Source organism: Mustela nigripes, chromosome 7 (assembly GCF_022355385.1).
Source record: "Mustela nigripes isolate SB6536 chromosome 7, MUSNIG.SB6536, whole genome shotgun sequence".
Classification (NCBI taxonomy): domain Eukaryota; kingdom Metazoa; phylum Chordata; class Mammalia; order Carnivora; family Mustelidae; genus Mustela; species Mustela nigripes.
Genome location: NC_081563.1, coordinates 132804611 through 132832301, shown reverse-complemented (window position 1 = coordinate 132832301; position 27691 = coordinate 132804611). Strand labels below are relative to the sequence as shown.

The window sequence follows — 27691 nt, the reverse complement described above, 5'->3', positions numbered from 1 at the left end:
GTGCACCTACAGAGAGAGAGAAAGAAAAGAAAGCAAAGGAAGGGAATAACTCAGTGTCCGACTCAACAGTACAGTTATTTTTTGACCATTCACTATGTGTCAAGCACCTGCCAGAAGCAAGATACACAATGGTCCGCTAAATGCATCTTCTGTTTGGGGCTGTTCTTTTTTTAACCACCTTTAGCACAGAATGCAAAGTTGTATCACACAGCCCTACTCAAACTGATCCCATAACCCCCCCCCCACCTTGGTGATACTCCCACTTAAGAAACGTTCCCAATATTCTGAGATGTTCTTGGTTTAACAAAAGATGATGTAAAATGCATGATGTATATAATAAGGGCTAGAATCAGAAAATCTGGGGTCTGAATCCCACATGAGCCACATGTGACATCGGACTTAACTCTCTAAGCTTCAGTCTTATTGATTCCTTTATTTTCATCATTGGGCTGAACTCCATGGGAAAACTTTTGTACAATGTCCAGCTTAAGTGCCTGGTTTATCATAAGCTCTAGAAAGCTCTCATATGTATACTATATAAGATGTATATAGTACTACATATAGTATATAATCTACCATATGTGATATATATTATGTACTATAGAATGTATGTATGTATGTAAATAGATGTCAATGTAAGTAGATATAATGCCTTTACCAATACACTGTAACAGTAGACAAAATACATTGTATTAACATAAGTAACATTATAATTAATATGATACATTATATTAACAGAGTTATTTTTATTAACATTAGCAGTCATTAACATCTCAGGACAAATCTGAAATGACAGAGTTCAAGCGCAATGTGGACTGCTGAAGATTCTCAAGAAACAAACCATTGAGGTTTACAATAAACTCGCGGGGAAGAGTGGCCAAAAGTAGGGTCAAAAAAAGGCTCGGTCACGTGACTCGGGCCTTAGTTCCTGCGCGGGTCAGAATGACAGACCACGAGTTACTTTAAAAACGATCAACAAAAATCTCCAACTTCTCTTCCTTAATTAGTAGAGCAAGTTCTACTCTGGCCAGCCACGAAGGCTCTAGAAGTTGAGTGCTTGTGTGCGTGCGTGTGGCCCCGCGCCTGGCTAGGAGACTTTGTGGGGGTTGGTGGGGCTGCACGGGCGCATCTTTGCACGGGGCAGTTGGTGTCCCAAGCAGAGGCGGCCGGTAGACGTGGGAGAGGCAAGCCAGCCCACAGCAAACCTCGCTTTCACCGCGTTTCCTAACTCCCCAGAGGGGTAACAAAACTATATGGGTGCTGACTACCGGCCAGGCTCTGCGGGTGGTGCTTTACCTACGGTAATCCATTAAATCTTCCTAACAACCAAAAAATGAAGCCCCCAGGGAGGAAACCACAAACCCATCGGGCTCGCCTGGCCCAAGTGAACACCCGAAGGTGAAATGCCCTCTCTGGATGCCTTTCACTTAAGTCTCCAGCACCTCCACCTTGGGAGGCCCAGAAAGCCAACCTTCCTCCAAAAAGAGTTCCGTCCCTGCTGGCAAGCACTGGCTCCCCGGAGGGCTGCGGGCTCCGGGGGCTCCCCAACAGGCGCCGGCAGCCTTCCCCCGGCCGCACTCGGAGACCTCGCCCGCCCGGCAGCGCGATTGTGCAAGCGCAGGGCTGCCGCGCGGCCGCCACTGTCGGCTCCTGCCCGCCGGGGCAGGGCGGGGAGGCGCGCTGGGCGCACACCCGGTGAACTCCGGGTGGAGTCCGCCGCGCTCCCGCCCGGGGAGCAGCGCACCCGTCACCCGAAGCCCAGGCGCCCTCGCTCACCTCGCTGACTCCATCCTATTTCCACCCCCAGCCCTGCCCCCCCCACCCCCCGCCCCGGGTCCCGCGTCCCTGCGAGCCAGGCCAGCCGGGCCCTCTCCGCCCTACTCGGCGTGCTCATTGGCCACCCAGGGCCTACCCTGTCTCCATAAATACATGGTCCCTGGGCATGGAGCGTGGAGAGGGATCGGAGGAAACCGCCGCGCCGAGCAGCATCTCTCCACGCTCCCTGACACCTCCTCTTCGCCGCCCCAGACCTGGACGTCCGCCTCGCAGATCCACAGGCGGACCCACGTCCCCCTTCCCATCCTCTTCAAGAGACACCAACCCCCAGAGGCACCCCTCCAGCCCTTGGGGCCAACGCTCGGCCGCACCCGCGCCCTGAGGCTGCCGCACGCGGCAGCACCTAGCATCCTTGCCGAAGGTCCTTTCTTCTCCCGGCTCCTCTGCCGCGCCCGCCATCGCACCTGCGGGCCCTCTTTGCCCCTGTCACCCAGAATCGCCAAAGCCCCAGATCCCGCCGGCCCCTCTTTAGCCAAGTCGCGTTTCCCGGTCCCCGCGCACTTCCAAGAGCCCGGTGTCCCCCGTTGCCATGAGCTCCCCCATCGGCAAGAGCCGCTCCCTTGTCGCCTTCCTCCAGCAGCTGCGCCACCTGGGGCAGCCACCCAGACCCGTGACGTCCGCGGCGTGCGCACCCCCTGGGCCGCGGGAGGTGCCCCTCTGCCCGCTGATGGAACCCGGCGAGGCGCAGGACGCGGCCGCGCTGCCGGGCCCCACCAACTGGCCGCTGCTGGGCAGCCTGCCGGAGATTCTCTGGAAGGGGGGCCTCAAGAAACAGCACGACACGCTGGTAAATGCCTCGTCGCGCCCCAATTCCCTCTCCCCTCCCTGCCCTGCGCTCCAAACCCTCGGCGGGGCGGGCGGCCCGGGCGCACAGTGCGCTCGAGTGTGGCGGTAGCGGCGGCCCCGGGAGGCGGGAGGAGCGCTCCCGGGACTGCGAGGGATGCGCGCTGACTCGGTGCGGCCGGCTGCAGGCGGAGTACCATAGGAAGTACGGCAAGATCTTCCGCATGAAGTTGGGTTCCTTCGACTCGGTGCACCTGGGCTCGCCGTGCCTGCTGGAAGCGCTGTACCGCACGGAGAGCGCGTACCCGCAGCGGCTGGAGATCAAGCCCTGGAAGGCCTATCGCGACTATCGCAAGGAGGGCTACGGGCTGCTGATCCTGTGAGTCCAAGAGGCAGGATGGGGGCTGGAGCTGACGCTCTGGAAAACTGGGAGAGGGTTTCCAGCGGTTGTTCCCCCGTACGCCGGGGGAACACGAAAGCCTGCACCCGGGGCAGTCTCGAATGCTTGCTAGATCAGAGTGGGCTGAGAAGAGCCGCACTGTGCACCCAACACCTGCCTTCTTTCTGGCAACCCCGGGCAGGGCCGTGCCTTTTCAATGAAAAAGCGTTACCCACATCGTGGTGTTCGGACTTTTGGGCGGGTTGAGGTTCGGAAGTCAGCCTGCCAGGCCAACGTATTAGATACAAAGTTATCCCTTACGATCGCCTGTAATCCCCTCTTGGGAGGTCACAAGCCAGAAATTAACTTCTTTTGCTTTTGACAGCTACCTTCCTATCTGGAGGGCACCCGTTCCCCCTCCAGAAAGACCCCAATCTAGTCAGAAAGGTAGGACATCACAGTGGCATTCTTTTAGATACATAAATGCCATTATGTGATCGGACTCCTCTGCTTTCTAATTGTTAGCATTTAACAAGTTATCGCTTTTAAAAAAAATTCAAATTGTAATGCCAAATAGTTATATTTTTCAGGTATGATTACTGGAATTAAAAGCCATAGTAATGCGTGGTGCATCACAGGCTGTGTGGTCTGGTATGGGGTCAGGAAGAAAGTGGATAATTAGAACAGACTTTTACAGCTCCAGTGAACCTCTGACTGTGTATTATTTGGAGGCAATGACAGAATTCTAGGATTGAGGTGTTTTGTGACTGTGACTTTCAACCCAAGTCAATGGATTAAGAGAGGAAAAATTTTCCTCAAACAGCTCTCAGTTGCTGATGAAGGGGAGGTTCTGGTGCCCACTCTTCCTGCTGAGAATGGAGGCATGGGGCCTCCCAGATCAGCCCTGGCCAGGGCACCTCAAAAGCCCTGAGCCCAAATTACCTGGACTTCACCTTTCTGGCGTCATCTCTGGTGGGGAGGGAAGGTGGTTTTTCATTCTGTTGTCAAACCAGCCCCAAATATTCCAATGCTCACATCCTCTGGAGAGCTCTTGCCATGATTCTGTGTTCATTTGATTATATGGTTCACATAGTTGCAGAACTGGGGGTGGTGGTGGTGTGTGTCTTTGCTTCTCCTTTCTTTTCCTTTCAATTTGCCCTAAATATAATTCTGCTTCTCTCCTAGGGAAGGAGAAGACTGGCAGAGGGTCCGGAGTGCTTTTCAGAAAAAACTCATGAAGCCAGTAGAAATTATGAAGCTGGACAACAAAATCAATGAGGTTTGCAGACTGGGAGCAGCTTTCTAGGGGTCTCCTGGGGAGGGAGAGATGTTTATGGAACTTCAAGTCATAGCTACAAAGTGCAAGCAATTTGATGGTTCAGGGGTCTTCCTTTTCTTCCTACTCTTCTCCACATCCTCCTCCCCAAACCCTCATTCGTCCTTCCTTCACTCTTTTGTAAAGTAACCTCTCAATAAGGGAATGATTATAAGCAGAGACTGCGATAGACAACAGCCTTGAGTTTGGATCTCAGCCCTCCACCCCCGAACTCTGTAACTTGACTTGATTAGTCCCTTAGCTTCCCTAAGCTTCACTTTCCCAATCTATGCACTGGGCGTGACAGCTCCCATTCCACAAATTTGCTGGGGGAATTAAATGAGATAATGCTTGTAAAATTCCTAGGCCATGCCATTTGAGCTGGGTTTTGCTGGATAAATAGGAGCCTTCAAGACCGAAGTTGGAGAAAGGCATTCAGGCAGAGAGAGTAGCTTGCTGAAAATAGGGAGGCATGAGATAGCACGGTGCGTTCAGAGAATAGTATATTCAGTGCAGCCAAGTGGCAAGGCTTTCTCTGAAATGATGCTGGACAGAGGGCAGCTCTTAATGTTTCTGTACCACGGTAAGGCATTTAGACATTATCCTTTAGTCAACAAAAGGCATAAGAGGGAGGGATTTAAGCATACAGTATTCTCTTTACTTCTAATCACTCTGGGTGTTTATTTGGAACTGAACTTGAATCCAGATAGGATCAGATAGGTGTAAGATTACAAATCCAGAAGGTTTCAGTGGCCAGTTAATTCATATACAGGTGGAAGGAAGGCCCAGCAGGGATTTTAACAAATAGAACAGTGCGTGCCCTTTCTAGAAGGGACAGCAGCCCCAGCTCCAGCAAATGACTGCCACATGGGAATGCAGACCCAGGGTCTCCAGATTTAATCATTATATATATATTTTTTGATAAGTAGTGAAAATTGCATAGGTTAATGTGAAATTTCTGGAGTTTTTTTCAATAGTCTTTTTTTAATAAGCTATGTGGACAAACTCAAAACAGCCATTGGTTACACAGATGGGCTTTGTAGTCACACTTACCTTGTTCCAGACCCCAGCGTGGCCACTTTCCAGCTACCTGTCCAAGGGCGAGCACCTCAGCCCCTCGAAGCCTGTTCTCACCTCTGTTAGGCAGGAAAGGAGAGTAATGACAGTACTTTCTACCTCACAGGGCCGTAGTGAGGATCAGCTAAGATAACACACTTCGCGTGGTCCTTGGTATGATACAAGCCTTGTTAAATGTGATATGTTAGTCATCAAAAACCCTGATTTTGGCAGCTGGCATCGAGAGCCCTTATGTAACTTGTCCCAGGTCACAGAGCTCTTTGGTGCAGGAGCTGTGTCCCAAATTTGTGGATTTTTCTGCTTCCAAGTTCAACACGCTTGAACAATACCAACCAGTAAAGAGACGTTTGCTGGCCCAGATATATGGAAGTGGCAGACCTCACGGGGCTTGATGGGTTGTGCCAACAAACACTTGGCTGATTCCTCCTTCATGGCTTCGTCCCCATTCTGATTAGAAGAAATGTTTTCCTTTTCTTAAATTTAGATCCGAAGCGGAAACCTAAGCTTTAGGATGGTTTCAGGAAAAGCTGAGAAAATAACCTGGGACAAGGTTGTTAGGACAGAAGGTGAGCCCCCAGGGAGAATATATAATTAGTGTTGCTTCAGAAGGAATAACATCACAGGCAGTGAGTAAACAAAGTAGCAAGGCCTGAAATTAGCTTACTGAGCCTTTATACTTGTGTTTTCCTTCAATGACTGAAATGTATCTTCCGTGGTTTCTTTCTTTTAAGGTGTTGGCTGATTTTATGGGTAGAATAGATGAGCTCTGTGATGAGAGGGGCCACATTGAAGACTTATACAGCGAATTGAACAAATGGTCATTTGAAAGTAAGTTGTTTACTGTCTTGTTTGTTTGATTTCCTAGTGCCTCTGTCAATAACTCTTCTATAATCATACACTGTTGCTGGCAAGGAAGGGCCATTTGTGCAGTCTTCTCATGCTTTCAGGCACTCAAGTTATGCTTTGCACTATGGGTTGTTTATGTAGTCATTCAACAAACATTTATTGAACACCTGCTATGTGCCCAGCACTGTGTTTAGATTTAGAGACACAGCAGTGAACAAAACAGGCAATGTCTGTGTTCCCGTGGAGCTTCGAGTCTAGTAGGGTTGACGATCAATAAGTAAACACACTTTAAGATATATTTTTCCAAGGGGTAAGGGATTCAAGAAAGAACCTAGGTGCCCAGAGGAGGCAGGTCTGCTTTGGGAAGGAGACAGTTAACGGGAGACCTAACAGAGCAAGCCATGGGGCATCCGTGGGAAGATGGTTCCAGACTGTGGAGACAGGAAGGCCAAATATCCCCAAGGTGGAAACATGAGTGATGTCTCCCAGGCTTCCAGTTTGCTGGTGTGCGTGGATGGTAAGGGAAGGGAAAGAGGGGTGAGGAAGACCAAGCCAAGGGCTGTAGGTTCTGGCCAGAACTTGAGCTTTCAGTCTGAGTCAGATGGGGAGCCATGGAGGGTTCCAAACAGAAAAGAGGATGATCCCTTTCTTTGAGGAGCACTGCAGGAACAAAAAGCAGAGCTCTGCCTGGACCAGGAGGCTGCCCCGTGCGGATGCAGGCAAGGAAGCTGTTTCCATGGAATAGGTAGGCACCTGACTGAGGAGGTCTGAGGCTGTGGAAGAATCTGAGAGAGCTGCCTCAGCTAAGCTCGGCCAGGGACTGCTTCGTGGCGGTGGTGCCATATCGGCTGGGGCCTGGTGGATGAGTAGGAGTTCGCCAGGTGGAGGTCAAGGAAGGAGCAGAGAAGATTCTGTTGAAGGAACAGGAAGATGTTCAGAATGACCAGAGCATGACCAACAAGGGAGAGGCAAGGCGAGGGAGCGGATGGGAGGAGCACGGGGGCCAAAGCTTGTAAACCAGGGATGGGAACTTGGCTTTGAGCTTGGAAGTACCTGGGAGAGGTATAGAGGGCTTTTAACCAGAAGGTGGCTGGGACTGATTTGCTGGGAGGCTCACTCTGGCTGCAGATGGGAGGGTTGGAGAGGGTCTCCAGGGTGGAGCCTTTTGCTGTGACCTGTCTCCACCATCAATTCAGCCTCACTTTAAAGAGAGACCATTTGACTATCTCAGCACATTAGAAAACTCCGTGCAAAGAAGAAAACCACTGAAGGTGTTAAGGGAAAGGGGAGGAGAATAAAGCAAGGGAATGATTAGAGAGGAGAAAGGAAGTGTATGTTTTGGAAATTGTCCACTGGAAATACCCGAATGAAGGAGTATCGAATGCATGTCTTTGCAAGTCAAAGAAGATCGGCGGTTTAAAAATTATTGTTCAGCGTTATGAGACGTCTCGAGGAGGGCAGTCCACAGCTGGCACTCAGCGATGTCCCTGAGTACTCTCCATCTTTTTGCTCATTCATCCTTAACTGGTTGGCTTGTTGCAAAATGGCTGCTACCCTTCCCGGCCTCACCTCTGCATTCCAGGCAAAAACAAGAAGAAAAGAGGGAGGAGCAAAGCCAGCTGTACTTGCCCCTTTTATTAAGAAAGCAAAGGAGTATTTTCCTTAAGCCTCATTGGCCAGACCTGGGTCATGCCGCGTCTCAGGCTGTGACAGGAAAGCCTGGGGAAATCAGGGAACAGGAATGTCACCAGAGTCTTGGATCAATCCAGTCTCATTGCCTGAAGGTTGATACACTATCGCTCTAAATAAAATCGGAGATCTCTTAAGGAAGAAATGGGGGAGAATGAGTATCAGGGAGGCCATTAACAGTGTCTGCTACACATAATATCGATGACAAGCTCTGACAAAAGCAAGCATTAGGAGACATTCATTCGTGTATAAACATGGCTGTATTTTCACCATGGCATTTCTGACTAGGAGGTTCTGCAGAGGATAGGTAGGGTCAGTGGACATGGAGACAACTTCTAGAAGGTGAGAAGAGTGTCATGCCCCTTTCTCACAGCCTTTTTCCCTTTCCTCTTAGAAAAGACCTCGCTCTTACAAAAGATGGATTCAAACTTTTAATAGCCCGCTACTCACAGACCTCAGTGCTGCTGCGATTGCGTAACTCTTGATTATTTTAAATGACAGGCATCTGCCTTGTGCTTTATGAGAAGAGGTTTGGACTCCTCCAGAAGGATGCAGGGGATGAAGCTTTGAACTTCATCATGGCCATCAAAACAGTAAGCATCCCCCCAGGAGAGCAGTTTTCCCGATTTACAGAACTTCACACACGTGCATCCCGTTTCCCCACACCTATTTTATTACACTAGTTAAGTGTTCATTTCAACGCATCGTATGTTTTCACGTGTATATGTGCACGTGTGCTCGTAAACCAGGAATCACGCTACATCATCGTCAAGGCACGTCTAAATAGGTATTTCAGTTAAAAGACAGTCAATTAAAATACTGAAAATGTTCAGAGGTAATATTTTTGAATCGTTTTGATCCCACATGGATGTGATAGATTCCGTGAAACTGGTGTCAAAATGTTGGACATGGGGAAATTAATGGAAAGGGAAGTCAATATGGAAGAGATGGTTTTCCTTCTTTCCCCTTCTTTTTAAATGTGTAGGTCCCAAGATCACATTTTTTTACTAAGCACATCCAGTGGAAAATCATCCCGAAGATTATTTTCATTGTGCCATCAAGGCGGGGGAGGGCTCTGCGCCCAGCACGGGATGGGGAGAGTTCTGTCTTTGTGGAAGCACGGGGTGTGGGTCATGTAGGGCGCTCTTCTCCCATGTGACAGTGGTCTCTGAGAGGTAGTTACCGGAATGAAAGGCACTGTGTTCCTCACAGATGATGAGCACGTTTGGAAGGATGATGGTGACCCCAGTCGAGCTGCACAAGAGCCTCAATACCAAGGTGTGGCAGGCCCACACGCTGGCCTGGGACACCATTTTCAAATCAGGTAATGTGACACACACACACACACACACACACACACACACACACACACACACCCCTCCCAGCCCCATCTCTGGAGCTGCTGCCAGAAGGCTGGAATGATCTTCTTGACTTCATGACCTTGATCCTTTGATGGAGTTGCCTCTCCTGATTGTTTCCAGCTTTGGAAACATGAGTTTAGAATCCCCCTGGTATAGGAAATTCTAAGGAAAAGATGGCTTTGTGTAGTCTTTGGGAGCTAGAGGTGGTTAAAAGCAAGAGCTCTGGAGTCAGAGATACCTGGATTCAAATCCCAGCTCTGTCACTGAGGTTGCAGGTTGACCAAATGTGCTGTGTCGCCTTCGTCCTCAGAAGTCTTGTCTCTCAAAGAGGCTAATAACGACAATAATAATACTTACCTCAATGCAGCTGTTTCTAGGTCTAATGCAGATAATGTAAAAACCTGACTTATCTCGATACCTAATGATTCTGAGCTATTTCTGCCACATCACAAGGAGAATATTGGTCCTATGAGTTACCAATATGTACTAGTAAGAGGATCTATATCATATCATACCATGTCATATCTTTTATACACACAGAACCATATACTCATTTAATTCTCACCAACAACCCTATCAAGTAGGTCGTCTATTAGCCCTGAGGGACAGAACTGAGGCACAAAGAAGTGCCTTTGTCAGGATGACATGCTGGCTGATGGCAAAAGCCAGGGTTTGAAGCCAGACCGAAGGGCTCCCAAAGCTCTAGCTTTAGCTGCTCTACCGCTTACGGTCGTCGTTATTACTGTCAACCTCGCTGTTAGTATTATTCCGGTGGCGGCTTGCCTAGGGGATTGATATGAGGGAGACATGGGTCTAGAACATTCTCTACGAATGTTAGAAATTTCTGCTACCATCGTCAGCATGCAGGGCACTGCCCTTGAGTGTGTGTGTGTTCGCGTGTGTTTACGTTTGGTGACACTGGGGGAGCTTCTCTCCTCCCCTGCCGTCCAGATTTGGGAGCCAAGTCCCACCCTGCCTGTATTCGTGCGTGACCACATCAGCCAGACACCTGGATCTGGGTGCAAGTTCGGATCCTGACAACAGACCCAAATCCCATCTCTGTCTCGTGACAATTTCTTCCAAACTCTAAGCTCTTACTATTTGAAACCATGACCTGAGAGCAGTGGCAGCAGCACCTGGGAGCCCATTAGAAATGCAGACTTCCAGGCCTGCCCCAGACCCCTGATTCAGAATCTGCACTTTAGCAAGATGCCCCGGTGACTCTTCAGCATGTTAAAGTTTGAGGAGCGCTGCCCCCTTGGGCCCCGATCCATCCTTGGTTTCTTAACGACACGGCAACATGAGCTCCTTGAAGAAATGGTCAGTGTCCCTGAAAAGGCCTTTTAGTGTCACGGGGAGGATTTTATCTGCGGTTCTCTGGCATTCTTTCTCGTTACTGTCACCTGACTTCCATTCCCTCTTCTCTTCTCCAATAGTCAAATCTTGTGTCGACAATCGCTTAGAAAAACATTCTGAGCAGCCCAGCGCAGATTTCCTCTGTGATATTTATCACCATAATGAGCTGTCCAAGAAAGAATTGTATGCAGCAGTCACAGAGCTCCAGCTGGCCGCCGTAGAAACGGTAAGGGGCTTGATGTCAGTTCGCTAAATGAATGAGCTGGAAAATCTTTTTCAGGATGAATTTTAAATACTCCTTCAACTCACTCAGTCCACAAGGATTAACTGAGCAGTGACTTAGCAGAAATCAACAGTCTCCTACGAGATGCTGTGGGAGACCCAGGGCACAGCCTTGGTCCTTCAACAGGTGATAGCAGGTGAATTCATGAGCTCTGGAGGGGAAAGTCAAGTGCCATGATAAAGACACAGGTTGTTACGGGAATTCAGAGGCAGTAAAATGCCACATCATAAAAGGACTTCTAAAAATTGAGTATGTTCTAAAAGGTTGTGGACTTTGCCCCCGAAGTGCCTGACTATGGTTGTTACTCTAAAAATATTGCTACTATCTGCTAGTCCATTTATTTTTTTCTGATTAAAAACATAAACATAGTGAGTCCAGGAAAACTTGCTTTTGACTTATATGAAATAACCAATTTGAAATACCAAGATTCTGTCCCCAGTGTGCTGGGTTCTCCTGGCAGGTACACAATCCAATCAGACTCCACAAATTCTGACAGGGGTTCCGGTGGGTTTGACGGTCTTCCATCTGTTCTTTGCACCATCACTGGAAAGACGTGTACTAATATTCCTTGTGACCCAACAGTTCATACACCTATAACTGCTAAGAAAAATATGTCCTGGTTCATTTCTTTCCATGTTTCCCCTTTCTTTCATGTTTTGCACCCAAAGATGAAGTAGGGTTTTCTATATCGGGTGGGGGCATTAAGGTCTTAATTTCTCCTCATGCTCCAGAAGGCTGTTAAAAGGAGGAATTCATTTTGTTCACCGTCATACTAAGTCACTTAACCTAAGAGGCTCCTTAGAGTGATAAAAGTAAAGGTTCACTGAGTATCTTTTGTTTTCAGCGGGAATGTGATCTCCATGGGAGATGACTTGGTTTTGTCGGCTTCCGTATTTCTAGGATTAGAATAGTACTTAGCATAAAGGAGGTGCTCAACAAATACTTGATGAATAAAAGAAAGGATTCAGAAACGACTGAGTGCCTACTGTGTGCTTGGCACTCTTCCAGGTGCTTGAGGGACCACCGTGAACGAGAGGCCAAGGCCATGGCCTTCATGGAACGGAACTGTGGGGAGGGAAGTCCAACTAGAAATGTGTAGATATACCAGTAAATAGGATTATTTCAATTGATGATAGGAGACATGGAGGAAACCTTCTGAGTGATGGGTTAGAAGGAGATGGAGAGGGGACAGGGTTCCTCTCCGAGGAAGTGATCCTGAAGCCGACTGAAATGATGAGAGAGAGGCAGCCAGGGGAAGATTTGGTGGAAGAGCTCTCCAGGCAGAGGAAACAGCATGTGCAAGGGTCCTGGAGCAGAAAGACAGTGGGAGCTGGAGACCTAGCAAGTGTGGTCAGGTAGACGCTGGAGAAGTCAAGGGGCCATATTAACCAGAAGCCTTAGTAAGCCATTAGGATTTTATTACACCTGTGATGGAAAGCCCTTGGGGTATCATAAGCAAGGGAGTAGCCTGATCAGATTTATGTTTTGAAAGGAAGGCTCTGGCTTGTATTGTGAAAGAAGGCTCTGAAGGAGGCAGAGCAGAAGCCCGGAGGCCGGCTGCGAGACGGATCTCCTCCACGGAGGTCAAGCCGGGATAGGTAGTGCCTGCGAGGTTTCCCAGGACATTTTCAGTCCCTGCAGTTACCGTAAGAGGCCCAGGCGGTCTTACAAGGCTTTGGAGAAAACTACTGTTATCTGCCTCTTGGAAACTCTATTTGGTACTTGTGGTAAAGGCCCCGCTGATACGGTTAAATGTTTCTTTTTTAGTCCTGGCAATTCTGGAAGTCACTTTTGGAAAAATCAGAGAAATTTGAAAGTGTATCTAATTTGGTGGCTACACCCTCTTCCTGTTTTGTAAATTGGACTCTTGTAATAATGCCGCCCTCAGTTCATTCGCAGCTGAGGCTACCGCTCCTCTGACATGAAGAAGCCTGCCTTGAAGGCATCTTCTTCCCAAAATAGTAAATGCCATTGGCTCCGAATCATCTCAAACTTTGCTCCTGTATGTCAGGGGTACATGGCACTTAGCAAAACCGTCTTCGTGTCTGCGATGACCATTTTTACAGGAATATTTGGCTTACATTAGCTAAAAAAAAAGCCTAAAAACAAATACATATGACTACCCTCGGTGACTATTATGAAGCTAAAAGCTACACTGGCTATTTCAGCCAGTATTTTCTATCCTCTTGTTGCCTTTGGAAAGGAAGTAAAGCATGACACTTAAGAGACCATGAGCCTCTGTCAGAAACTGTGGCTGATTCCTTCAAATACTCGACTCAGTGCCAGAATTTCTTATTTTGGTGTGGGCACCCTCCTGCCAGCGCTCTTTGCCTATGGCTGAAACCCAGGGTTTCATAGATAAGGCTTTTTCGTTTTTGTTGTAACTTTTTAGGGTGTGACAAAAGAAAAACCCCTCCCTTTTAAATTCCAGAAATGCAGCTTCTTGTTCATTTGCACTGTAAAATTAAAAAGAAAAACTTCAGGGGTGCCTCGGTGGCTCAGTGGGTTCTGTCTCTGCCTTCGGCTCGGGTCATGATCCCAGGGTCCTGGGATCAAACCCCGCATCGGGCTCTCCGCTCAGCGGGGAGCCTGCTTCCTCCTCTCTCTGCCTGCCTCTCTGCCTACTTGGGATCTCTGTCTGTGTGTTAAGTAAATAAATAAAGTCTTTAAATAAAAAGAAAAAAAAAACAAAAAGACAAAAACTCATTAGCAACACTGCCATGATCTCCTTCCCTCTCTTCCCACCGAGGTATACTATTCATTTTCTGTATTAAGCAACTTTTGATTAAACGCTTTTTTATTTTGAGATAATTATAGAGTCACTGCAGGTCTAAGGAAAAATAGAGGGGAGCCCCTTGGATCCTTCCGGCAGCTTCCCCCAGTGGTAACATCTTGCAACAATAAAGCCTTATCACACCTGGAAACTGACGCTCTCCTGTCACCAGTTCCACATGCTTCTTTTGTGTTCAGACAATTTTTGTATCAAACTGAATTGTAAGTGTCCTAATGCAGCTGATTATTTCAAAGAGCCTATGTTGATTAAACTATCCTTAATTGGCATTATTTTCTAAAATAAAGCTGACTTTTCAAATACCATATGGTGTAGGCATCAGCTTTCGTTCAGCTCATAATGGTTTTGAGGCAGTTTATTTGCAGAAACTCAAGTTTATGTCCATTTGCCTTTCAGACAGCAAACAGCTTAATGTGGATTCTCTACAATTTATCCCGTAACCCCCATGTGCAGCAAAAGCTTCTTAAGGAAATTCGGAGTGTATTGCCTGAAAATCAGATGCCACGGGCAGAGGATTTGAGGAATATGCCGTATTTAAAAGCCTGTTTGAAAGAATCTATGAGGTGAGAACACATGCTTAAGCCAACACAGATACGCTGGAAAACCATTCTCTTAAATATACAATGAGGGGTCTCCACACCCAAGACACCCATCGTCGACTCAGAAACATTTAACAAACTGCAAAATAAATAAATACATAAGCATTAGGACCATATTCTTTCACTATTATTCGTTTCCTAAATCATTTGGGCAAATTCTAATAAATCTCTAGAAAGTCAGTGTCCTCCCCTTTCAATCAGGAATAATAATAGTCTAATGAATGCTATAAGCTCTAATTAAGGTTAGGGGCATAACTGAAGGATATGAAAAGAAATTTAGCAAGAAAATCATATTATTATTTGATAAGACAAAGAGGCATCTTTGTCTTTGAGCCTCTGGGATAAAATGCTCTTTGGAAATTCTTTTTACACCCTTTCTGGAAAACAAAACTCACAACATTTTAGGATTGGGAAAAAGATAGCTTTCACTTCAGGAAGGGCAGAAAGGAGAAACTTAGAACAAAAGTCAGGCTTAAGGGTGATGCGGGAAACACACCCATTTGCAGTCCAGAATGAAACAGGAAAAAATCAGCTCCTAAGCAGTTACTGGGGAGTTAACCAATACAATAAGGAATAAAAACAGGAGGTATAAATTTGGGGAAGAAAGAGACAGAACCTCTCGGGATGTCTGGGGGTTCAATCGATTAGGTGTCCTACCCTTGATTTCAGTTCAGCTCATGATCTTGGAGTTGTGAGATCAAGTCCAGTGTCAGGCTCAGCATTGGGCTTGGAGCCTGCTTAAGATTCTTTCTCTGCCCCCCCCCATTTATAAATGAATTAAATAAAATAAAACTTTCTTTCTAAAAAAAAGAAAGAGACAGAACTACTATGTGAGAGTTGTGATCATGCTCCCTTTTTGAGTTTGAACTTATGCAGGAATTACTTATTTAACCAGTATCTCCATCCCCACTGCTATTTGATCTAGAGATTGGTCTGTGCTCACCTTTACATTTTAATTTTGTTTTTTCAGACTCACCCCAAGTGTGCCGTTCACAACTCGGACGCTTGACAAGGCAACGGTTCTGGGTGAATACACTTTACCCAAAGGAGTAAGTAGGATTCGTGCAATCTGTACCTTATTGAGCTTTGAACGATACACTTTCCAAAATATCCGTCAGATCTCCATAAACGCTTTCCGTGGGAGAACATTCATTTTGGAAATATGTATATCTTAGTATATAGCTGACATGTTGCATTGTATGGTGTTAGGACTAATGGTTTGGGAAAAAAGAGATCTAGCTTCAAGCAGAGCCTTGAATGAGTTACCTAACCTTTGTGAGCCTCAGCTTTCTCGTCTGTAAAATGGGGATAATAGTGGAACCCACCACGTAGGGTGGCACGAGAATGTGATGCTAAATTTTAAACTTCTTTACGTCTTTATCACCCGGTCTATTTCTAGCACTAAATACATATGGGCAATCACCATATCATAAACTCGTGGGTTGCGTTTAAACTTGCAAGGGGGTCCCTTTTATCAGTTTTGCTGTTCAAATGTTTCCGTCTAGTTGTTTTACACCATTTGTGTTTCTGTGTGTTTTAGACAGTGTTGATGCTAAATACCCAGGTGTTGGGATCCAACGAAGAAAATTTTAAAGATTCAAGCCAGTTTAGGCCGGAACGTTGGCTTCTTCAGGAGAAGAAAAAGATTCATCCTTTTGCGCATCTCCCATTTGGTGTTGGGAAAAGAATGTGCATCGGTCGGCGACTAGCTGAGCTCCAGCTCCATTTGGCTCTTTGCTGGGTAAAGCTCTCATTTCTGCACTTGAGCTCTTTCGTATTCCACAAGGCAGGAGGAGAGAGGGTGTAATTCTGCCTTTTTGGTGCATGTGTGTTCCAGATCGTCCGCAAATACGACATCGTGGCCACGGACAACGAGCCAGTGCAGATGCTACATCTTGGCATCCTGGTGCCCAGCCGGGAGCTCCCCATCGCCTTCCACCAGCGCTAAGAGCCTCAGGTGAGCATCTGGCCAGCTGTGAATGGCCCAGGGGTGAGCTGAGCTCCGAAGTCAGCGAGACTTGGGTTTGAATCCTTTTTCGCCACTGACTGGCTGGGGACCTGGAACAGTTCCTTAACCTTTCTGCTGCCATTTAAAAAAAAAATTTTAATTTGTAAAATGGGGACCAAAATCATATCTCTCTAGAAAGTTGATATGTTACCAAATACTTACCCTGGATCCTGGCATCCACTAAGTGCTGAGTAAAGGCAAGATGCTCTTATGGGTGTTGTGTGTGAGTATCAGGGGTGGACAAACCCTTTCTGTAAAGGACCAGCTAGCAAATAGTGTAGGCTTTGCAGGCCTTGAGATCTGCCCCAGGACCGCTGAACTCTGCCTTCTGGCTGGAAAGCAGCCTCCCACAATTTCTCGACAAACAGGTCTACCTGTTTTGTTTGTTTTCTATCGCTGCTACAACAAATTACTAAAATGAATTACATACAAATTGCTTAAAACTTGTATTAAATAATAAATGTATTACCTTGACAGTTTTGTAGATCAGAAGTCTGGCCCATTTCTTACCAGACTAAAATCGAGCTTCTGGCAAGGCTACATTCCTTTCTGGGGGCTCCAGGGGAGAATCTATTCTCTTGCTAATCTGGGTTGTTGGCAGAATTTAGTTTCTTAAGGTTGTAGGACTGAGGTCCCTATTTTCTTGCTGGCAGCTGCGAGCTAATCCCAGTTTTGCTTAGTTCATGACCTCTTCCTCCATATTCAAAGCTAGCCAGAGCAACCGGAGTCCCTTTCCTGGCTTCGAATCTCTCCTCCTTCGGCCATTCAGGATAATCTTTCCATCTCAAGGTCCATAAGCATAATCGCATCTGCAAAATTCCTTTTGCCATGACTTCGCAGGCTCTGGAGATTAGAGCATACACATTTCCTCAGAGCCATTATTCTGCCTACTAGGACCATTCCAATAAAACTTTATTTATAAATACAGGTAGCCAGCCTTATCTGACCACAGGGCTTTCTTTGGCATACCAAACCCTGAAATGTAAGTGTATATATTTGCTAGCCTGTGTTAAATATCATTTACTTATACTTCTTTAATATGTAATTGGGTTTTACTTTATTTTCCAGATTTTTTTTTTTTTTTAACCATGACCAAGAACAGCAATGTTTACCCTCCCACAAGAATGGTGCTTATGACTTCTACATTCCTGGAAAGCTAACTTCAATCACCAGAGCATCAAACAGCACAAAAAGAACAGTTAGGCCCTGGTGTTTATACTCTTTCTTCAGTACAATTGTTCTAGAAGCTGCACCATCTGACTGTCTGTAAAGATGATGGTATTTAATAAGATTGTATCTGACTCAGGAAACCAGATTGTTGGGACACAAGGCACTCCGAGGAGTATACTGCCGGCTTCCTTGAACCTATGTCAGCACCATCTTGGCTTACGTAAAATTACTCCTAATACCGCTTTCTCTTGCACCTTCCGTGACGTGACAAGGAAGCCAGGCATTTTCCAGTTAGTCTGGCAAAGTCACTAAATGTTTCTGTTCCTTCCCTACCAAATTCACTGCTTGGTTCTTTACTTCTCAAAAGTGAATTTACATTTCACAATGAAAGACCTAACGTAGGCTAGCTAAACTGTCTGAGGCTTGCGGTAATACTGGCAATCCGTTGATTGTAACTCTGCTTAATGTAATATTTGGGGAAACACTTATAAACAAGTAAGCACTTAGAAACAACGTAAGCAAAGCTATATGTTAAAGTAATCTGGTCTCTGTGAAACCGTATTTTTCCCATTTTGAAATTGCAGCATTATTGGAAAATCAGAGAATAACTCTATTTTAAGAAATACTTTGACGAAGTCAGAACCTCTAAGAAGACCTTAATGATTCACCATGGCATCATTTTGTCAAAGGATTCTGAAATTCTTTATTTAGCTAATGGATTTCCCTCTAGTGTTAAGAAGTAGATCCACAGTTTTTAAATTGTGTATCTGTGTGTGTGTGTGTGTGTGTGTGTGTGTGTGTGTGCTGTAATGACAATTTGCTTAAAAGTCATTTTTTAAAATATATATGGTATTTGATTTAGGAACTATGGTTTAGGACAATGTTCTAATGTCCAGTTATAGTTTAAAAATATTCAGTGACTTCTTATGCTTTGGTTTCCCCTCTATAGAAAAGTAGTAAAGTGTACATATATTAGAGATTAACTATATAAACCATTTTATGTGATTTGACTTCCTTGAGAAAATACAGTTTCATAATGGAAAATGCATAGAGATTTACACCGTACTTAAAACTTTGTAAAAAATGTGTTTACATACAGTTTATTTTTGTATACATTTACTACTACTTTTCTTAAAGACATACTATATATTTCTGTATATTTGAGAAAGATTTCTCTTTCTAGGTTATATTTTGGGGATATTTCAGAAGCATACATTTATATCTTTTTATTTGAATCTTTTTATTTGTACCTATCACTGAGATAAGTGCATGATATCTCCCTAATGTAAAATTATTTTTAGAATTGCAAATCTACATGTGTTGTCAGATCTCATTTATATGCCTTCTTAGAATTATCTGAAAATAAAAGTTTTGAAACATTCTAAGACGGTTTTCTCTTTGTTGCATTTGTTATATCAAAATTTACAGTTTTAAACTTCGTCTTACTAGAAGACTTTCCCAGGAAGGCCCTTTGACAAGCCCCATAGCACAAAATCTGGTCTGACAAAAAGGCGGAATTCCCTAACAGTTTTACAGAAAGATGATCGCTTGAGTGGAGAAATAATTTTCCCTTTTTTTTTTTCAATATTTTTCAAGCCCATTTAGTTCTGTCTGAACCACACCTGACACCAGATGATCGCAAACACTCCCCGGTGATCTCGTCTGTTCTTTGTACACTGGCCATTTTGGCCTTCTCAAAACCCAAAACTTGTTGTATTGTCCTTGCTTCTGTGGTGTCCCATTGCTTTCATGTAAAGATGCAATTTTTTAAAAGATTTTATTTATTTTGGGGCGCCTGGGTGGCTCAGTGGGTTAAGCCGCTGCCTTCGGCTCAGGTCATGATCTCAGGGTCCTGGGATCGAGTCCCGCATCGGGCTCTCTGCTCAGCAGGGAGCCTGCTTCCTCCTCTCTCTCTCTGCCTGCCTCTCTGCCTACTTGTGATCTCTCTGTCAAATAAATAAATAAAATCTTCCCTCTCTTTCTCTCTCTGCCTGCCTCTCCATCTACATGTGATTTCTCTCTGTCAAATTAAAAAAAAAAAAGATTTTATTTATTTATTTGACGGACAGAGATCACTAGTAGGCAGAGAGGCAGCCAGAGAGAGAGAAAGGGAAGCAGGCTCCCCACCGAGCAGAGAGCCCGATTTGGGGCTCGATCCCAGGACCCTGGGGTCACGACCTGAGCCGAAGGCAGAGGATTTAACCCACTGAGCCACCCAGGTGCCTCAAGATGCAATTTCTTAAGCCAGACATCAGTGTCCTGGAAAATATGGCTGCACCAAACCACGGGCCCCAACACACGTCCCCCACACCCAGATGCCTCCACACCCCGCCACACTGGCTTCTGCCAGTTTCTCCGATTCCTTCAACACTATTGACCCACGAGGTTTTGCACCCATGGCCCCTCCTCCTGCCATCTTCCCTCCTGGCACATTCTTCCTTTACCTGCTCTTCTATACGCCACTCAGAGCTCTGCTCCAGCTTCCTGCAGGAAGCCCTCCTGGATGACTGAGATGCCCCAGAGGCGGGGCCTGGCACCAGGATTCATTAAGGAAGTGATTCCGGAGGAACTGAGGGACTGAGGGACGGAGCACAGCAGGGTAGGAGGAGGAACAAAAGCAGGTACAATCTGGGGAGGGGGGTGCAGGGGGAAGCGCTCCAGCCCAGCTGGATCCCGTGGGGAGCCCTGGGCACGGAGCTTACCCAGCAAGTGGGTTTGTTCTCCCTGGGGCCAACCCTCTTCAGGCAACCCCTAGAGAATGCACACCCCCACCCCCCGGGCTACCTCTGGCTCTGAGAGATGTCCACCCAGAGTGGCTCACGGAAGCCCAGATTCATCCTGTTGGCAGGACTCATGGCGAGTCATAAAACCTCGTCGCTGAGGCCTGGGAGACCGGGTGGAGTACGGTGCTGGTCACAGGGTAAAGGTGACTCGGATCGATTATGATCGTCACCAGTGGCACAGGCCATTCAGGGGCCCTTATCCTACATCTTCTCCAGTCCCTGTTCTGCCTCCCTTGAGGCCAACTCAATGCTTCAACTCGAGCAAATTCTAACGGATGCAACTAGGAAACCGGTTCCTAATGATAGACGGAGCAGGCAGTCCCCTCCCTCGGTGGCATCCTGATACTTTGCAGAGAGTGGGAGGGAAGAAAAGCCGGAAGGCAAAGACGGGGAGAATGGAGAGGTCAGGAGACTTGCTGGACGCTTGTGGCGAAGATCCCGCACATGGCTCCGCTCCTCGGAAGAAGAGAAAACCACTTGTGGAGTAACTGCTTATAGGCAGGTGGCGCAGGGGAAACCTGCTCCGGCACCGGAGGGAAGGCAAGCTGTGGGGACCGGTGAGGGATGACACTTGTCTCACCATATAGCTCGCAGATGGGCTGTGACGATAACTGTAGGCAATTTTTTTATTGCTCGCTTGCTCTGAGAACCCAAGTCTCCAGCGAAATGCCTTTGCGTTTCACGTCCTGTAACTCCATGTTGGTGTCGTCAGAAAAACACGGACAGAAGGTTACTGACCTCACTGGGGTTTCTGTCCGAAAGGACCCATGTCCTAGGTGTGTGACTTGGTCGTTCACTCACCCTCCCTGAGCCTTAGCCATTCCGTGCGGGTTGACAAACCTCACGCAGGAGTGTTCTTGTAGGGGTGGAAAATTTGACGTGCACCTGGCTCAGAGCTCGATACAGAGCAGGAGTGGTGTCCGAAGTCATATTTCTGAATCCAAGGGGCAAACATGAAGCAGCTTCCCTTGGAAGTTTACTTTACAGGGCATGTCCGGTGAAATGTTCTGGACCCAGATGGGAAAAATGGGACATACTAACAACATTTAGAAATTTAATTGTTTTTACCTCCTTATGGAGCAGAAGGAATTGGTATGGTTTTTATTTCTGCTCAGGGTTTTCAGGACAGTGATGGAGAATTATCAGGGCAATTAAAAAAAAAAATTTATTCCATCAGACCCATGGTCTAAATGTGAGAGCTTTTGTGCTAAATCCTGGAAAGTAGGAGCACCTGGGTGGCTCAGTGGGTTAAAGCCTCTGCCTTCGTTCGGCTCAGGTCATGATCTCAGGGTCCTGGGATCGAGCCCCACATCGGGCTCTCTGCTCAGCGGGGGAGCCTGCTTCCCCCTCTCTCTGCCTGCCTCTCTGCCTACCTGTGATCTCTGTCTGCAAAATAAATAAATAAAATCTTAAAAAAAAAAAATGCTAAAAACTACAAACCCATAGATTATATATGATACATTCCATTTTGTCCACGCGTGGCTGCCAAGTACTGATTATTCTAATTTCATTGGTCTTTCTACTTGTATTAATTGGCATTCTGTCTGGAAGAATTTTTATTGGTTTGTTTCAAGTTTTTATTTAAATTCCAGTTAGTTAACATGAAGATTTTTTTCTTCTTAATTTGTTTATGTATATAAGAGTGAGCTTGCGAATTTTTTAGATAAGTCATCATTTTTCTCTATCATTATTTACTTTGATGGCCAAATGGTCCCAGATTTGGCTGGTGGGAGCCTTTTCAGATACATTCCTCTGTGTGTGGGAGTGTGTGTGTGTGTGTATGTGTGTGTGTGTAGGAAAAGAGAGACAGAAAAAAAACAAAGCAGAAATAGTGAAACAATAATGCTTGAGGGATCTGGGTGAAAGGTACATGGAAATTATTTGTACTGCTCTTGTACATTTGAAATTACATCAAAATAAAAAGTTTAGGGGCACCTGGGTGGCTCAGTCGGTTACATGTCTGCCTCTGGCTCGGCTCATGATCCCAGGGTCCTGAGATCGAGCCCCCAAGTAGAGCTCTCTGCTCAGTGGGGAGCCTGCTTCCCTGTCTCCCTCCCTGCTTGGGCTCTCTCTCTCATTCTCACAAATAAATAAATCTCTAAAAATAAAAAATAAATAAAATAAGTAAATAAAAAGTTTAAAAAACCCGAGAGGCGGTTGAGTGCGTGGTTCAGAACCGAGCACAGGGAGCAGGTTGATTTGGTTCAAATCCCAGCCTCTCCACTTGCCAGGTGTGTAATATTTAGGCAAGTTATTTTGAGCTCTTTGTGCTTTAATTTTCTCATCTATGAAACAAGGATAATGGTCACAGTGTACCTCGAAGAGCTGCTGAGAGAATAAATTGAAACCGTGTATTAAAACTCTTAGGTATCTGGCCTCTTCTGAGTCCTCAATAAACAGGAGATGTTTTAAAATGCACCAGCAGGGGCACCTGGGTGGCTCAGTCGGTTAGGAGTCCCGACTCGTCATTTCTGCTTAGGTCTCCAACTCAGGGTCATAAGCGGGCTCTGTGCGCAGTGCTGAGTGTGCTTGGGATTCCCTCTCCCTCTCCCTCTGCCCCACCCCTGCCCCCAGCTCATTCTTGAGCTCTCTGTCTCCCACAAGTAAATAAATCTATAAACAAACAAATAAATAAATAAATCTCTCCTGCAAATAAATAAATAAATAATACATATATAACAACATGGACCATGCTGAGATCTGGCACAGGATTTCGGATGACTAGCTTCTATGGACGCGCAGGAGCACTGGCCCGGGGGACCTACAGGCACACAAGGCAATGGGCAGAATTGCTCGTGGCCCAGAGGCAGGGCGCGGGCCCGGCACCGCTCTCCCTACCCACCCGGCTGCCTGCGCCTACTCTCTGCCGCACCTCATTTCCAAACTCCATTCTGCACATCCTAGGAATTGCCTGCATTTCCCCCCTGGGTCTTTAGGGAATCTCACTGGATTTCACTGAAACCATAAAGCCCAAACTCCTGCCTAAAACAACCAACATTGACTGATGTTGGGCCCTATCCCTGCACCTTATTCTTCCCGTACAGCTTGCTGAGAAGCCAGAAGTCTTCCTATTTTTTTAAACGGCCTTGCAGAAGTCAAATAGCTTGCTCAGGAAAACACAGCAAAGCAGGAAACAGACTCAGACCCTGATCCCTCTGACTCCATGGGCCTTGGTCATTCCCCCATACTTTGTGACGCTCGGAGAATGTCAGCGAGCATTTAGTATAAACCTGTTGAACAACATTGGTTGAGAGCCAAGGCTCCATTTATGGTTCAATCTAATTTGTTCCCTTAATCTCGTGGATTGGACGTTGATCCAAAGGACATAATCACTTATTGCCGTCCACGATTGTTCTGTCCTGCAGAACCTCCCTTTATCAGCAGCAAAATATTTGTGGAACTCTTAATCATCAGGACACCTCGCACAGGGGGGTCTTCCAAGTCGCATCAACTCCCAAGCACTGATGCCTCAGAATTAATGCGAAGATTTGTGCGGCGGACACATTTCCTCCAGATTTGTTTTTGCTTTAGTGAAAAGGGGTGTGAAGTACTTCCTGCACATATTGAACAGAGAAAGAGGGACAAGGAGTAGAAAAAAAGTCTGGCAGCCACAATTAATAGTGATCTAAGACTTGATGACACCAACTTGAATGATGAATGCCTTGTAATAATTTCACAGTAGGGAGACATTATGCACTTATCTCAGGGATAGGTACAGACTCAAATAAAAGGATATAAATGTACACTTCTGAAATATTCCAAAAATATAACCTAGAAAGAGAAATCTTTCTCAAATATACAGAAAAATATAGTATATTCTTAAAAATAACAGCATTTGCTCCCTTAGTCTATTTTCCTTCGGTTATGTCCTCTCTTCGGCAGCCCGTATACGAATTCTTCTTCCGCTATATTTGCCCAGACCTCTTGAGACCAGAGGACATTCCCTGGAGGCTGGTGGATGTCCCCCGGGGGGACACCAACACCAACACCAATTCTCAAGTTGAGTTCAGAGACAGCAGAAAGGGAATCATGATTAGCTCACAGAGACTCATAAGCTATGCTATATATTTATGCATGTCATATATAATATATTCTGGATCCAAACCGACAGATACGTAATAAGGACACTAACCTTTATGAAGCACTCTCTCTGCGGTTGGCACTATATTAATGGCATTACATCGACTTCCCCCCCCCCCCAGTGCTTTTCATAAGGGTGCATTTTAGGGGCACCTGGGTGTCTCAGTGGGTTGGGCGTCTGCCTTTGGCTCAGGTCGTGATCTTGAGGTCCTGGGATCGAGCCCTGCATCAGGTTCCCTGCCCGGTGGAAAGTCTGCTTCTCCTTCTGCCCCTCCTCCCAGTTGAGCTCTCTCTGTGTCTGTCTCAAATAAATAAAGTCTTTTTTTAAAATTGCTTATGTCTCACGAAAAATTAACTAAAAGAAAAATGATACCTATATATCCCTTACAAGTTATGCAGCATGAATTTTGGAGGTAGGCAGATAGATAATTCTCATGACCGATAATGTGTATGTTTATAATTATCTTCTGGTAATACTAGTTCTTTTTAAAGTTCTAGTCATATTTTAAATTTGCTTTTTAAATGAGTTCATTTAAATTTTAAAGAGGAGATGATAATAGTAAATGTTATTTCATGAGGCATGTGAATCAGGCAACAATTATGAAAATGGCATAAGAGTAGCTGGAAATTAGGAATTTCTGGAAGTTGATAAGCCTATGATGAAGAGATGAGTAGACTTTTCATTTTACGGTTGAGGAAGCTGAGGCCTGGGGATTACTGATGCTCAAGGTCCACGGAACTAGTGTGTGATAGGACAAGGATTTCAACCCAAGAAATCTGACTGTGGAGGTCAGACACTCAGATGGCCCATGGCTTCCCCACTTTCTGGTAATTACATCTTTGTGACATAAGGGCAAGTCCTGTAACTTGCTTCTAACTAATGGGATGTGTCAATGGTGATAAGATGTCACTCCCCTGATTGTGTTACAGAAGACAATAACAAAATCTATCATCCCAGGAGACTCTCTCCTTTGTTGGCTTTCAAGAGTAAGCAGGTATGTTGGGGGGCCCACATGACCAGGAACTGAGGGCAACCTTCTATGAAAAAGAAACATCCAAAAGGAACATTAATAAGTCCTAAATTAATCATCAGAACCAGCATCATGCATTAATTCATCCAACAAATATCTGTTAAACCCTTATCTACTAAATTGCATACTCGTTAAGGATAGTGGCTTTCTGGGGGCACCTGGGTGGGTCAGTGAGTTAAAGGATAGTGGCTTTCTGTTCTCATAATACAAGAGCTATTCCTATTCCCACCTTGAAATTCTGTTTCTACGGTGTAGTTCACATAGGGACAAGCTCAACCCACCTTTCAAACTTGACTTTATTAGTTCTGTGTAAATAGTGGCATTGCAGGAAATGGTCGGAGATCATAGCTCTCAAATAATTTCCAGGTAGGAAAGCCCCACATAGGAGTTAGCAACCTCTCCATTGGAAATAAATAAATCAAAGCAAGGAAGAAAACACAAGAAAGTGAGAGGAGAAGCATTGATGTTTGTGAGACGTCCCCGAAGTACATTCTAGTTTCCGTTAAATCATAGAAGCAGATTGTTAATTCAAACAAGCCACGAACATCATAAGGCCACAAAGATTACCCCATGGCTGCCTTGTGGGGTTAGGGTGTTGGCTAAATCAAACTATAGAAACAGCAGAAAAAGAAATATGTTGCCATTGTTTTGTAATGAGATTTCTGAGACTAGTTTCATTTTTTCACTCTAGAGTTTCCGGAGCAAGGTGCTTAGTCAGACTTTGGGTGACCATTAAATAAACTTGCCAAATCTTTCCAAAGTTCGTGAGCAAGTGACCTGGAAAAAAAGTCAAATTAAGGCTTTAAAAGTGGACAAGAGCCGGAAGAACTTAAAATGGCTAACTCATCAACTTGCCCAGAATGAACTTGGGATGAGCTTGTCTTGCATGTTCCTTGTAGGGACCAGAAAAAAAAAGTCAGAAAACAACTTCATTTCAGGGAAGGACGATTCCATTGTAATGGTCAATATCAATATCAAACTTCTTAGGTAATGAATGACTATGGTAGTTATTCATGTTCAAGCCAATCTGATGAAATCACATTTTATCCCACAATTTCTAAGTGACTGACCAGGAGATCTCGGAAGTTCACTACGTTACGCTACCCTTCTAAAATGAGCTGCCTAACCTGCTTTCTTCTGCCTTTCTTTCAGAAAATCTTTGTATTATCAGTACCTTAAAAGTTTCTTGTAAAACTCACCTATAAAACTATACAGGTGTGAACAGAACTGGCTACATAATTCGCAGGGTCCAATATACAATGAAAATGAGGATCTCCTTGTTTAAAAAAAAAGACAACCACAACAATTAAGAATTTCAAGATAGTGCCTCACAGAGGATTAAACCAAACACAGGGCCATTGTAGACCATTTCGCTTGCCCCATGCACCTGCCTAGCTAAGGTCCCACCCATGCTGGGCCAGTCCTGATATGGGCACAGAGATGTTTGGCCGCGTTTGGCCATGACTTTAATTCTTGTCATTGGAATGGTTACTGCTTTATTCAGATTTTCTTTTTGGGGTGGGGGTCAGTTAAAGGAATTCAGACCTCGGTTCTGGTGAGTGACCTAAGCTTCACAGGAAAAGGAAGCTGGGAAATCACCAAATGACTCCCATCAGTCTGCCTTGTAAATTACGTGATTCTAATTACATCTTGGAGACTGCTACCACTGTTGTCTATGTAGAGAAGCTAATAACAGTAACATCTTTTATTAAAGTGTTTCTTATATGCCAAGAAGGTACTCTACACTCTGCGTACGTTATTTCATGTTAAACATACTGTCACTGACCTTAGGATACAAATGAATACTATGCTTGATCTTAGCTAAAAGGCTGAGAAGCAATATGTTACAAATAATAAACAGGTTTGGGTAAATGAAGAAATTTGTCTGTAGTCATCTGCTTAGAGAGGGAGAGCCTAGATGTGGATCTCAGATTTGACTGGAAAGGCCAAAGTCTTAAGAACTATATTTTACCACTTCATTTTATATGATTTTTTTTAAACAGAATTATCCTGACCAACCAGAGGGGATCTGGGTTTCTCCACCTCAACATTGGTGACATTTACAGCTCAACAGCTTGGTGGTGGGGGTGCTGCCCTGTGCATTATGGGATACTTAGAAGCATCCCTGGTCCATACCTACTGGATGCCGATAATACCTTCTCTCAGTTGTGACAAAAAGCTGTAACTAGACATTGTCAAATGTCCCCCAGCGGTAGGGGGTAGTGAAATCACCCTGGCTGAGAACTACTATTCTAGATCTCCCTCTCACTAAATTAAAAAAAAAAAAAAAAAAAAAAAAAAAAG

At 45.5% G+C, this 27691-nt stretch overlaps 1 protein-coding gene and 1 long non-coding RNA gene across 2 annotated transcripts in view; one reads left to right on the top strand and one right to left on the bottom strand.

The window, feature by feature from the left end:
• Positions 1-1875: 1875 nt before the first annotated feature.
• On the top strand, positions 1876-18878 carry LOC132022040 (1,25-dihydroxyvitamin D(3) 24-hydroxylase, mitochondrial). Its single transcript, XM_059407268.1, has 12 exons — positions 1876-2623; positions 2808-2998; positions 4184-4277; positions 6122-6218; positions 8427-8518; positions 9138-9249; positions 10723-10868; positions 14113-14279; positions 15286-15364; positions 15856-16056; positions 16153-16272; positions 17392-18878. The coding sequence occupies exons 1-11, from the start codon at positions 2366-2368 to the stop codon at positions 16261-16263; spliced, it is 1548 nt and encodes a 515-aa protein (XP_059263251.1). The 5' UTR covers positions 1876-2365; the 3' UTR covers positions 16264-16272; positions 17392-18878.
• LOC132022041 (uncharacterized) overlaps positions 6225-27691 on the bottom strand; it is a 40570-nt gene continuing 19103 nt past the window's right edge. The window contains exon 3 of the long non-coding RNA XR_009405503.1: positions 6225-7147. This is a non-coding gene — a long non-coding RNA (uncharacterized LOC132022041). The remainder of the gene's footprint in view (positions 7148-27691) is intronic.